The sequence below is a fragment of the Cynocephalus volans genome, chromosome 7, assembly GCF_027409185.1.
Source record: "Cynocephalus volans isolate mCynVol1 chromosome 7, mCynVol1.pri, whole genome shotgun sequence".
NCBI lineage: Eukaryota > Metazoa > Chordata > Mammalia > Dermoptera > Cynocephalidae > Cynocephalus > Cynocephalus volans.
The window spans coordinates 117,466,895-117,480,359 of NC_084466.1; the positions used below are offsets into that span (position 1 = coordinate 117,466,895).

General features: G+C 43.9%; 1 protein-coding gene across 1 annotated transcript in view; it reads left to right on the forward strand.

The window, feature by feature from the left end:
• The first annotated feature begins 6,329 nt into the window (after positions 1-6,329).
• PAPSS2 (3'-phosphoadenosine 5'-phosphosulfate synthase 2) overlaps positions 6,330-13,465 on the forward strand; it is an 85,364-nt gene continuing 78,228 nt past the window's right edge. The window contains exon 1 of the mRNA XM_063102296.1: positions 6,330-6,396. Coding sequence (XP_062958366.1) covers positions 6,370-6,396 — 27 coding nt within the window. The 5' untranslated portion in view covers positions 6,330-6,369. The remainder of the gene's footprint in view (positions 6,397-13,465) is intronic.

Genomic DNA, 13,465 nt, shown 5'->3' on the forward strand with positions numbered 1-13,465 from the left:
TAGAAAAAATGGTATGACATGACAATATTTTTAAAGTATGAACTTATTTTACGTCAAATATTCCTTCATCCTGGACCCTCCACCATTCAAGCAAGACCATTCTGGGCTTGGTGGAAAATAGAAAATATTAGTAGAATCTTCTTATGGTTTTGGTATCCTAACCTTAAAGCCCTTAGAGAAAAGAAAGAACTCAGACTAAATAAAGCATTTGGAATAAAAACACACGGGGCTAATGAAAAGCCCTCCACTAGAATTAGAGCTAAGTAATCTTGCAGAGGAGTTCCGAGGGTGGGATTCAGGAATGTGTTTTTACAAGCGCTCCAGAAGATTTCTGTGCACACGGAAGTTAGAGAATGGGTGGGCTAGATCAGTGGTTCCCAGCTGGGGGCGCAGTCGAATCACCTCCTGCTGAAGGCCCCCTCCCAGAGATCTGTAGATTGGGAGTGGGAGAGAGGCCCAGGCCACAGATTTTTTTTTTTTTTAAAGCTTCCCAGGTGATTTTAATGATTAGACAAAGCTGAAGAGCCCATTACGGGCTTTTTATATTTTTACCTGAAAGAGAGAAAAATCAAAAGAGATCATATTGGTTTTTGTTACTGCTTATCTTTTCATGATGTAACTGCCCAAATTTATAGAATACTTCCAGAAAGTTTGGAACCCATTGACAAACTAAATTATGCTCAATGTATTGTATTCTAATTCTTTGCAATTTAACCATCCACTTACAATATCTATGATGTTCCCTAATAATGATATTCGATTTATCATATTTTATCACAATTACTAGTTATGCTGGAAAATAAAGCACTTACTATATAACCCTATATAAGTTATTTTTAAATGAAATATTCATATACGTACATATATATATAGTGTGTGCGTGCGTGCGTGCGTGTGTGCGTGTGTGTGGCTGGCAGGTACAGGGATCCGAACCCTTTACCTTGGTGCTAAACACTGTGCTCTAACCAACTGAGCTAGCTAACTGGCCAGCCCCTTAAATGAAGTATTTCTATCCTCCCATAACTAAAGACAAATTTCTCTAATTATAACTCTAATTTCTCTGTCATGTTTTGTGATATATTTGTTCAATTTTAGGCCAAATATCACAATTTTCACTTTTTTCTTTTTTCTTTCTTCCTCCTCTCCTTCCTTCATTCCTTTCTTTAAGATATAATTCTTAAAATCTAGCTAAGTTTAGTTGGATATTTTTCTAAAAATTTAAGTTAGTAATTTAATTTAGCTAAATAATTTTCTAATAATTTAAATCTCTAAGTGACATTAAATTAAATTTTCTTCCACCTTGCTAAACATCTTTGAAAAGAACCTGTTGAAGTCTGAAAAATTCAGCTAATTAATTAACTAAAGTAACGAATTTGCCTGATAAAGATATGTAACTGCAGTTTTCACTGAGGTTTGTTGAATTTTGCAGTGAATTTCCATAAATACCCTGTTTCTACCTTCTGCCTTCTGTAATGTATGAGTATACTAATTAATATACTTCTTTTTATTTATTTTATTTTATTTATTTGGCAGCTGGCCGGTGCAGGGACCAAACCCTGGACCTTGGTGTTATCAGCACCACGCTCTAACAAACTGAGCTAACCAGCCGGCCCCTATTCTTCTTTTTAAACTAATACAAAGACAAAATAATAACTTTGGACTAGATTCCACCCAAGAAATGGCAGAAGAGTATTAGTTTTGCCTGGGAATGTGGACTTTTCCTCTGGCTGCCTGAGCTCTCTGAGTAGCCTTTTGGTAACAGGGTCAATGTTGCCAGTGCAATGTCTGGCTGTCAGTAGTTTTTCTCTGCATATACTGTACCCAGGTCTTTAGTGACAGGTTGGGGCACTTCAGGAAGCAGGCACAGGGAATGGCAGGGCAGGAAATGAATACTTCCTGCAGCCGGAGACATCAGCCCAGGCAGCCTTGGCCATCAGTAAGTAGGGTGACAGATCATCCTTCTGTCTAGCTTCCTCTGATTCCTGAAAATTCAGATTGAATATCACCACCCATAGGAATGTCTTCATTGTCCAGCAGTCATTCATTGCCCCTGTATTTTTGTGCTTTCCCTATTAGTTTGAATATCCCTTTATTCCAGCACTTATCACATTTCCTTGGAATTATTTGTGTATATAACCATCTTCCTCACCAGGCCACGGATACCTCAGGACAGTTGCTTCTCATCACTGGACCTGAGAAATGTTCCATAATTACTAATGAACAAATGGAAGAATTTGTTCTTCTTCCATGGCTAACACACTCTGATGGACATGAAGACGAGAACATGCAGAATCATGTTGCCACCTGATTGTGCATGGCATGTCCTCTATCACAATCTCGCCCACTCTTCTGTTATATTTCCTAAAATCAGCAGTACAGACACTTATAATTTTCTGCATATACCATGTTATTTCATGCATCTTTCTGCCTTTAAATTTTCAAATTTACACATCACCCACTTTGGGGATGGGAGGGCTGGCAAAACCCTACCAGTGTTTAAAGTCTCTGTTCATGTATTGTCTTCCTCCAAGAAAATGTGACATCAGTCTCCACTCTCCTTCCTCCCAAAGTTGAACTAAATATCCCTGAATTGTGCTCCCACAATATCCTTTCTTATAATTCACTGGCCAGTTTAATCCATACTCTCTATTTCTTCTAGAAAAAATAGTGACTGATGCCCACAGCAAACTGAATGTTCTTCAACAGCAGGAAGTGCTGGAATACCCACACACCTGCACCTAAACCGGATGCTTACTGAGATCCATTGTGTTTGTTCTCAAACCTATTTATGCCAGTTGTACTTGTTAGTGTAATTAGGTAATTTAATTAGATGTGACTTAAGGGAACAGCACATGAGTGAAGAAAGAGTTGTGTTTTCTGTGAAAACATGCTTCGGAAACAGATAAGCTGCTAAAAATTGTACTGTTGAATTAGCTGTACATGGGACAACAGACTACGAGGCGGGGGAAGGGTATGCAGCAATCTTGAAGAAATCTCTTCTCAGATTTTCTTCAATGCCCCTAATTTCTACCTCCTCTTTATAAAATCCCGGACTGGAAATTGTTGCAGATGCCTAATGAAAGTTGTTTATGGAACAGCCACCAGCAGACCCATACCACAAGAGAAGCCCTTAGCCCCATATCGAAAAATTAGTGGTGTATGTATTTTAAATTAAAATAAAATGTCTAAGGCAAGCATGTATCATTTTTACTTGTCCCAATCCTGTATTGTATTGAAATGATGAGGGAAGAGGGGAGTCTGTCTCCTTCAGTAGATGGTGAGTTTCTTGAAGACAGGGATTACGTTTTGCTTGTCTTGGTAGGATGTGTGCCTGGGAAGAGTGTTTGGATCCCAGAGGACTTTCACTGAGCGCTTCTTTACCCATTGGAAAGCTGCACTTGTTTTTGTACAGGAGGTTTCAACAGTTGGGTCTCTTTTGGCATTTGTGCATTACAGCCACTAGGGGGCAATGTAGTCGCATTCCTTTGTAATGACCATCCAGGGTCATTACAATGTGAGGAGCCTACAATGTGACGAGCGTCCACTAAAATGCACTGGAGAACCTGTGGCATAAACATTTCATCAACACCGGCATTCTTTGTGTATGTTTCCCCTGTTTATTTGGATGAGTTGACTGATGTCCATCTCTTGTAGACAATAAAAAGATGAACTAGTAACTACCATCTCATTATCTCATTCAAGCCCAGACAGTTTCTGGAAAGAAGAAATTGGCGGGGGTGGGGGGAGCAACCCTCACATAAAAGTTGTGAGTAGTATTAACGATTATCAATTGGTACAGTGCACCCCGCAGTGTTTTACAGACGAGTCTTGGAGGAAATACTACTGAGGAAGTTATGGAGAGCGAGTCCACATGAACCAACAACCCTCAGCCCTTTGCCTCTTCCCCTGAAGGAGTCTTCTCCCAGGTCCCACGTGCCAGAATCACAGGCTCCAAAAATTAAGCTTCTAGTTGCTCATATATTTTCAGAAGGAATGTCCTCTCATAAGAGCAAGAGGGTAGTGAGATGAAAAAGAACTGAATTCAAGACATTGCCTTTAAAATGAAAGACCCTGGGAAAATAAAGGATGTTTATTTCACTTTTCATTGAGTTACCATGAAAAATTATGACTAAACTGATGATTTGCGACATTAAAGGGTCAACCCATCTTGAGTCCGAAGGAGCTGAGGCCTCCAAATTCACATGTTTGGAACAGTAAAATCTGTTCCAAAATACTGTTTAAGAATCAATTAAACCTAAAAGATAAAACAGTCCAGTTTGCAGTTACCATAGGGTCTTGGAATAGCTGACCTAGAGGCTGAGTGATTCAGCTGAGTGATTCAGCATTTGGGGTTTGAGTCTCAGCTCTGCCCCTATCTAGTGACTAAGTTCAGATGACCGCCCTTTCCTGAGCACCAGTTTTACATTGCTCGTATGTAAAACACAGGGACAGGGAGATTGCACAAATGATCTCAAAACCTCTCCCAGGTCTAAACAATCATATATTTCTTTTCCAGGAAGAAGTCTTAGGAATTTACCCTTCACTTCCTTCTAAGAACAGTCTTTTTAAAGACAAAGTATGAAAAAAACCACAATAATCATGCAAATTGCTATTTCTCAATCTACATTTAATTTACTTTGTCCTAGGGCGGGATCGGGCAGGGTCCAAGATATAGTTGGAACTAATATGAAAGAATTTTTCCAATGAAATAAGAACAGGATGTTGCTATTTAAACTTCACATAAATGCAAAATGTGCTAGTCTGTTAATAGAACAGAAACTCAAACAGTATTTGCCCCTGAGCTGCTCACATTTGAAGGGAGTAGTGGCAGTTTACTCAAAATGAATAAGTAAATAGATCGACATCTCAATGCTGTACAGACAGGCAGGCTGCCTTTTCAGTTTTTGACTCCTGATTTATTTTTCTTTAAACCCTTTCCATGGAGAAGGGCAGTCGATGACTACTCAGCTCTTCAGGTGTCCATCTGGAAAGCTGGCAGTCTTCCTGAAACACAACGAGCTGTGAAAGAGAAGTTGTATCCCTCACCTTCTTAGAATATACAGCTTCTTTAGTCCTATCACAGAAGGGAAACGAGAGCTGGAATCAGAGTGTGACCCTTGTGTGTCATCTCAGTTAGTTCTCTTGAGGGTACTGTCCTATAGATCTTTGTGCAAGGAGTTGAGCGAGATACCCGCAACGTGAGACCCAGTGACTGCCCCCACGGTCTCGTCACTAAAGCTTCTCTCCTCCTGACCTCTTCTTGTCCCTGACATGTGGGCTCTGCACAGCTGCCTACTACTGACCTCTGGTAACACACTGGAGTCCCCTGAGTCTGAGCCACAAGTTTCCTCAGCTGGCGCTTCCTTCTTGTCCTCTCCACAGGGCCCACCCCAGTTACCCGACACACAGACGTATTACTACAGGAATTCTTTGGGGGATGGACTGAAACAAGTCGCTGGGCTACCATTGACTGTTGCCTGGGGCTGCCCTTGCTTTCTTCACTTTGTGAGGAGGAGTGAAGGCATGTACACCCTAGCTCGATGCCTGGTGCAGGGCGCACGGGCAAGCCACGAGCCTCGCGCTTTTGTCACCACGTGTGACGATGCTGGGGTAGGAAGCCTGCGCTGTGGCGGCTGGACGGCCTGAGTTTGAATCCCCCTCACTTGGAATATAACCTTGGGAAAGTCTGGAAGCCTCGATGGTCTCATTTGTAAAATGGGGAGAAAGCAGAACCTGCTGCCTGGGGAGGGGGCAGGGTGGGGGGCGGTGTGTGAGGCTGAAAGCAGAGCTCGGCGACTGCAGAGTAAGGGTCAATAAATGCTACTGTCGTTTTCATTGCTGCACATGAAGACGAGCTGCGCGTCGGTGCCCTCTGAGGACCACGACAACAGGCTTGGCGGTTCCAAGCATCCTTGCGCTTCACCCAACGAGCTCTGGGGGTGCCAGGGGCAGGAAGGCTTCCCTCAAGAGGCGCGGGGGTGGGGTGGGCGGTGGGGACGCTCGGGGACCTCTGGGGGCGGGGACGGCGAGGGCGAACTTGATCCCGGGCTGCGAGCCTGTCGCTCCGACTGCAAGGTCTCGCCTGGGACCTGGGCTGGCCGAGCTCGCGCCCGCGGGTGGGGGGCCGGGTCGGGGACCCCGCCCAGGGGGCGGCCGGGTCCCCGGGGTTGGGCGCTGCTGGCGGAGCCGACGGGGCGGAGAGGAGCGCGGCGGGAGGAGGAGTAGGGGGAGGGGGCTGGTCAAGGGAAGTGCGACGTGTCTGCGGGGCCTTTTATACCTCCTTCCCGGGAGCCCGGCCGCCGCCGCAAGCCGCGCGTCCTTCGGCCTCTGCTCCCTGGACCCGGGCTCTGCCGCCGCCAGCCAGCCAGCATGTCGGGGGTCAAGAAGCAGAGGACGGTAGGCTCCGAGTCGCCTGCCCTCCGCCGTCCCTCCGACCGTGCCGCGCCAGCCCCCTGGCACTCGCGTCCCACCCTCCCGGGCGCAGGCGAGCGGCGCGGGCGGAGGCGCAAGAGCGGGGCCGGGGGGCGAGGCTGGGTCCGGGATCCCCGGGCGGCCCCCGCCGGGCGGCCCCCTCGCCCGCCCCGCGCCTCGGGGAACCTGCGCGCGCTGGGGGTGTCACGCCCGGGAGAGACTTCCCGAGCTTGCAGAGTGGGTCGCGACGCAGAGCCGGGAGCAGGGACAGGAGGTTCCAGACGCCTCTGGTGTAGGATGTCCGCGTGAGCGGGCTGGGCGGCGGGCTCAGCTGACTCCGTCCTGCCGGGGCTGATCGCCGGGCACACGTCAGCGACAGTCGCTGGGGTTTTGCCCGTGGAACCTCCTTGGGGTGGACTTTAATGACAGACTTTGATTGAGGAAACTGCAATTATCTAGGCTAGCTGGAGGAAACTGCATTTCTACACTGGCAGGATTTAACCCTCTATCTTGATTCAGCTTCCTGCTGGCATCGATTGGCACCTCGAGTTCAGTAGAGGGGGTGCGGGGTCCTCGGTTTAGTGGAGTAAGGTGAGGGGACAGTCTCAAGGGGTCGCAGTTTTACCCAGAATTAATCTGGGTTGTCCTCTTTTAATGGGAAATAGGAGGGCGTGTCAAAGGGAAGTTTCTTTCCCATATGGCAACGTGGGCTTCTGTAAATTTTGCGTCCTTAGCAGTGGCAGCAGTAATCATAGACTCCTAGAACTGGAAGGAGCCCCGTAGACGGCGTTCGGGCCGCCCCAGAAGCGGTTCGCAAGGCTCAATAAAATCCCCCCAGCAGTCTGGCTGCTCAGCCGCGTCTGCAGCCACCGCACGGCAAGCCTCAGCTGATGGTGGTGGTTATGAATGGGCTGACCTCTCTCAAATAGTTGGGCTTGTGCTTGCCACGTAGTTGGTGCCGAATAAGTATTTGCTACTGTTCCTCTATAATGCATATGACTGAAATATCTTTGAGGTGTACTTGTGGTGGGCTGGGGAGAGGTGAAAAAACCAAGTGGGGAAGGAACGTGGAGGGGCCATGCAAAGGCTGGAAGTGTCTCTTCAGCATCAAGGGAAAGGGATGCCTCGAGGCTATGTGGCGTCAGGGGACCACACTGGATCAGCAGCAAGGTCCAGGAGGAAGGTGGCATCAATTCAGAAAGGGACAATAGTGGGGTCCAGCCACCTCTTATAAGGGTGATTTTAAACTGACGGGACTTTTAGTACTGTAATATATTTTTTAAATATTAAGTGAAAATCATTCTATCTTATTTCTCTTATTTGATTAATTTCTATGAAACCCTAAATGACGTCTTCTAGATGACAACTGCTTTAACGTAACTTTTTATACGAGTGGGATTTTAATTCTCACCTCCCTGCTCTCATCGAGAAGTCTTTCCCAGTTCTGATGGGGCCTTTGTAAAGCATTAGTAAGTCAGGGACAGGTAGTCTCTCCCCCTCACACCTCCAGTCAGCAAGAGCGGGTGAAGGGGAGGGTTTGAGAACCAGGGCATTACAGATCATTCGTGGGGACTCTGCACAGTCAGAAGGAGAGAGAAAGCTGAGGGCAAGAGGGTTTGGTCTTTGTATGTACACATTTTGAACTTTCTGGTTTTTTGTTAGGTGTGTGTGTTCTATACAGGATTAAGTTAATACCTGAAACAGCTAACTGAAACAAGACTTCTAATTTTGGGGGAGGGGAAGGGTGTTAGGGGAACTGAACCCTTTACCCTGGTGTTACAATGTGACATAGATTTTTATTTAGCCTAAAAGAGTTATAATCCAGGCACCAACACAAGTCCCCAAAAGGGACAGATAGGTACTATTGGTTCTATCTATAGCAAGTCAGCTATAAATGCATATGAAATCTCTCAGTTTTTAAATGTTGACTCAAAATGTGTTTTGAGAACTTGCAGGCTGAAAAAGAAAAACAACCTGTCAACATGTGTGACCTCTGAACTAATCAATTATTTGAGAAGTGAGTCTTGCTGACCTCAGAAGCTAGCCTAGGAGTGAGTCTTGGCTAACCTTTTTAGGAACTTTCAGGAATCATGATATTGTCTTCTGCAATATCAATAGTCAGTTCACACAGCGGACCCTGCAGTAACTTCAAATATTTATTGAGCCGCTGCTGTATGCCAGGCAGTGTACTGGGGGAAAATATCTTTCTGGGCTTTTTTACCGCACTCTCTGGATGAATACAGCTTTTCAGTTCAGACCACTCTAGGAAGAGTAAATAGCTTTGGTTTAAGAGAAAAAGTGTAGGATGATTTTCTCATAAGCTGGAGGAAAAAAAATGAAATGTTCTTTTATTTAAAAAAAAAAAAAAAAAAAAAAGGTAATACATTCCTTCTGTGTTAGCCATCCTTACCATGGAAATCAAAGAACAGCTACTAGTCACATCCCTCCCTTCCACCCTTGACTTACCTCCAAACCTGGCCACCCCCCCCACCCCTACCTTCTCCACACACATAGACGCCCAGGAGAAGGCAGGCTGCCTCAAGAGGACTGGAAAAAAGGGAAGGCAAAGGCCTGAGCCTTTCTTCGTGCATCATTTCCTGGATTAGCATTTTTCAAGGCCCACAGACAATGGTACTGTGTTCTTAGAGACACCCAATCTAAGAAAATGGACTGAGACATTAAATTATTTTTGAAGGATCGTATAAGCCAATGGTTGGGAAGGAATGAAAGGGTATTGCATACTATGAAGCTCTCCATAAGTGTTGGGAATTATCTGCCTCTTCATTATTTTTAAAATTCTGTACAATACTATATTATTTTCCTGGAGGTAGAGTAGCTACTTTTAAAACTGTTTAAAGACACTACTTAAAGCAAGTCCTGAATTTCTAGGTGAGTAACCATGGGAAAGAGGGAGAAACAAGCACTGCCTAGAGGCCAGACAGTCACACACACTGAATCTCATCTCAACCCCAGAGTGGCCTCATCTGGAAAAACTGAGCCTCATCTCTAGGGGGGGGAGGCATGGCAGGGACAGGGCACAATTAAATTCAGGGCTGTCCAATGTCAAAACTCATGTGCTTGCTGCCTCCACACCTCTCTTTCGGGAGGTAACCTCTCTGTGAAATGTGGGTGATAGTCACTCCTTACAATGATTGTGTGGAGTAAATAGCTTCTGAAGAGTGTCTTGCACAGTGCCAGACCCGGAGTTAGGACCAGGTGTGCAGTAGTTGTTGTTATTAATGGTTTTGGTTTGGTTTATTAATGTTTTTGTTAGTGTTTTTGTTAAGCTATACTGTTATGGTTTGGTATAGGTACGGAGAGAGCAGCACAGGTTATTCTGTTTTGACGTCTCAGTAAATGACAATTGCCAGACTATTTAATAAGGGAAAACAAATGCAGAAGTATAATGGTGACTATTGGAATCCTTACTGTGAAGAGCTGCATAGAAGACACAGATTGATAATTAGTGTAGACACACCAGAGTAACCAGAATCTCAGCACGTTTTGGCCAACAATTTTGGCCAAAAATGGCAATCTACGTGTACGTAAATATTGAACTAACTTCTCCCATCCTTCCTGTGACTTCAGCTGTTCCTAGTTCTACCTTAAAATTGTTTCCCAAATCACGTTATTATTCCCAGATGACCATTTATTAGATCATCTGTTTGGACTTTAGTACAGTTAAAGATGAATATAGTTAACTCTGAGTTTTCTGTCTCTCTGAGACAGTTGTTATTGTCTTTCATCACTTTTCTGTTAATGCACGTGGCTTTGCGGCTTTCTTAGGAGATAATTAGGCTTAGTGCGAACACGGAACCTTTAGGGAATGAGAAGCAGGGAAAGGAAACAGTGATGTCAATCTTAGTCCTAGGAGATCACTGTTTATTTCAAAATCTGTCACTAAATAGTAAGGGGCACTCATCAGTCTTCATGTTTGGAAGTCTTGGGAAAACTCAGAAACTACAGGAAAATAATCATAAATATAATGGTAGCTCAATCAACCTTTTAGCCCATGGGTGATTTGTCCATATGACAGCTGAAACAGCGTATATGCCCGGCACCTGGCATACAGCCTGGCATACAGCCTGGCATGGAGTAGGGGGCTCAATATTTGTTGAATAAATGAATGAGTAAATGGCTACAGAATTTATTAAGGGTGCATTTACTCTTAGGATCTATATTTTTCTTGGATTCCCCACTCTCCCCTCTTACCTGTCTGTGGTTATGTGCTTGGTTATTTTTGACTGGGTATTTGTCATTACTGCTGAAAAATTACTTGCAGGGATTATTTGAGGCTTAGAATGAATGGCCTTTTTTTCCAGAGAGTACTTGCCTTTGTTTCTGCCACATGCCTGGTGGCACTCCTAGCCTGGGACCACTTTAATTTAAATTCACCACTTTTTTAAGACCACCCCGGTGATATAAATTCAGGTTGCAGTTTTGCACAAAAGGGTCAGCTTGTGATTGCTTCTCAGGGACCCCCACCCCTTACCTGTACTTTCTATGCCAAGGCCACTGTCCTTGTGGTCTCTCAGAGTGGGTGGTGGCTTTATTCTGCTTCATTCTTATTTTGAGGGTGCATCTCCTAGGAGCCCACTTAATGTGAGAAAGGCCTTTTTATTCTCTCCGCTTGGGTGGGTTCTGGACTTTGATTCTATTCCACCTCCACGGTGAGGCTGTTGAAATCAGTTCAGATAATGCTCCTATCAGCAAACAGGCTCCCCATAAGGATAAAAGTGCCTTCCTGCTTGCTTACCTCTCTGGGTTCCTGCTTTCCCCCCAGATTTTGGCCTGGCAGTTTCTTACTCTTTTGTCAGCTATTTGCTTATTTTCAATTAGATTATTTTATGGCATAACCAACATTTTCTGTTATCTTCCGCAGAAAGATCAGTCTAAATAATGTAAACCATCACTGCTGAAAACTCAAACCTCTGCCTCTTCTTGTTTCCTATGTAATAATAACATTTTATAGCATACCTGTACCTTCCCAGACCCATGCCATCCCCATAAGGGGAGTACTTTAAGAATAAATGAACTTGAGTCAGATAATTAGTCAGAAATATTTAATTTAATCCCTTTTTTCCTACAAGTGCTACAGCCTGGAATAGGGGATGCTCACGTTGTCTTGGTGGCCTCTGAGGGCATCCTTAGAGATGTGCATTGACCTATCTGGTCCTTGGTGTCAGTCCAGTTCAAGTGCATTCTTGTCTCAAAGGCCTCTTCAGTTTTGACAACTCTCCTTGCTTCTTCCATGCTCTCCTGGGTACCCTGAGGTCACTGTCTTGCTCCAGCACAGGTTGGGGAGGAAACTTGGTGGGTCTGACTAAGGTCCTTGACACTTCCCCGCTACTCCCAGGAGTGTGGGAACTGTGCTCGTACTTCGGTGACCATGCCAGGATTTTGAGGAGCCCTGAGGACTGCTGAAATCCACCCATGCCTCCTCTCCTCTGAGATCAGAAGCACACCCAATGCCCTCTGTTTTTAGAGCCCCCAGAGCTATAAGGTCCCCCTTTCCCCCAGCCCTACACCAGGGGCAGGACACCACTCCCTTTTTCAGACTCACACTGGCCATAAGCTCCCTCTTCTAATAAAGATTAAATAAAGCTTTTCAGGAAGGTTAATCATAAGCATTAAATTTGTTACAGGTTTGGTCTTTTTGTTCTTCTCTCCTTTTTTTTGAACCCATTTTCTTTTTGGCAGTTGGCCTGTATAAGGATTGAACCCTGGACCTGGGTGTTAGCAGCACTATGCTCTAACCAACTGACTTCATCCTGTTTTTTTGATCACAATTTTTTTTTTTCTATTTAGAAGAAATTGGTACACAAATTGAAAAAGATTTTTTTCTCTCTCTGCAAAAGAGCCACTGTATTAAAACTTGAGATATAACTTGCCCCTGACGACATATGGCGTGTAAACTAGCTTCCATCTGTTGGCCGGTGTGACTTCCTTTAAAACATTATCAGCAACTCTTTCTGCGTTTCAGACTTACTCCTGAAGTTGATTTTGCTCCACTTGGTATTGTGGGAGCATGACTGCAACATAATTGTGACAAACACAATCTGTTTAGCATCAAATATCAACTTTTGGCAATAAAAGTAGCCTATGCCCTGATTAAAGCTGTTCTAAAACAGTTACGTGGATATATCAAATGCTGTATTATTAATGACAGTCATTTCTATGCTAGGTTAATATTCACCTTAAATATCTAGTCAACATCTGCTTTATATGTTTTGTTATGAAAAATATTGATTTTTATCCAGTAGGCATCTTTATCCAGTCCAATAGTAACTCTAATTACCTTTAAAAAAATATGCTAGGTGCGTACATTGAAGATCATTTGCAGACTTTGCTTATTGATTTAAACATCTACAGTAAAATCTGAGATTTTATCCCTGTGGGCCTCATTCATCTACATCCTTCCACAGTCATTATTAATTTATGGATAATTCATGCCTTCCCAATTCCAGCAAGATCAATGACTCAACATATTAGCGATGTTTTTATTTTCATATTTTTGCTAGTGTTAAAAACCTGAACTAACTTTTTGGTCATCGCTGGTGGTCCTGTTGTATATTACTTTGTTATCCTTATGGTCTCTAAAATCCTTTCCCTTTTTAGTTTCTGTTGGAATCCTCACTTATATATTTGTTTACTTCAGTCACTCGACAAATATTTATTGAATGACTAAACCAGGAACTCTGCTTGCCATAATTAACAATAGCTACTAAAGCCTTATATTCTTTAATTATAGTTTTTAGTCCATTCAAAGTGTCTCTACGTCTGTTCTCAACACAGCATTTACTTTTTCTGACTGAAGCACTCCACTCACGGCCTTTCTATTCGATCAGCTTCTGCCTAGTAGGTCTTGCAGTGGCCTTGAGCCCAAAGCAATAAAATTCCAACTGACTTTTCTTACATTTGTTCATTTTTCTACTAAGTTTTAAGATTATTTGCTTTTTATTCAGGCTATCCCTATTTTTAAAAAGGGCGTGTGTATGGTAAAAGAATTTTAGTGTTTTACTTCTGGAAGGAAAATTAAGAGCTCACCTTACTC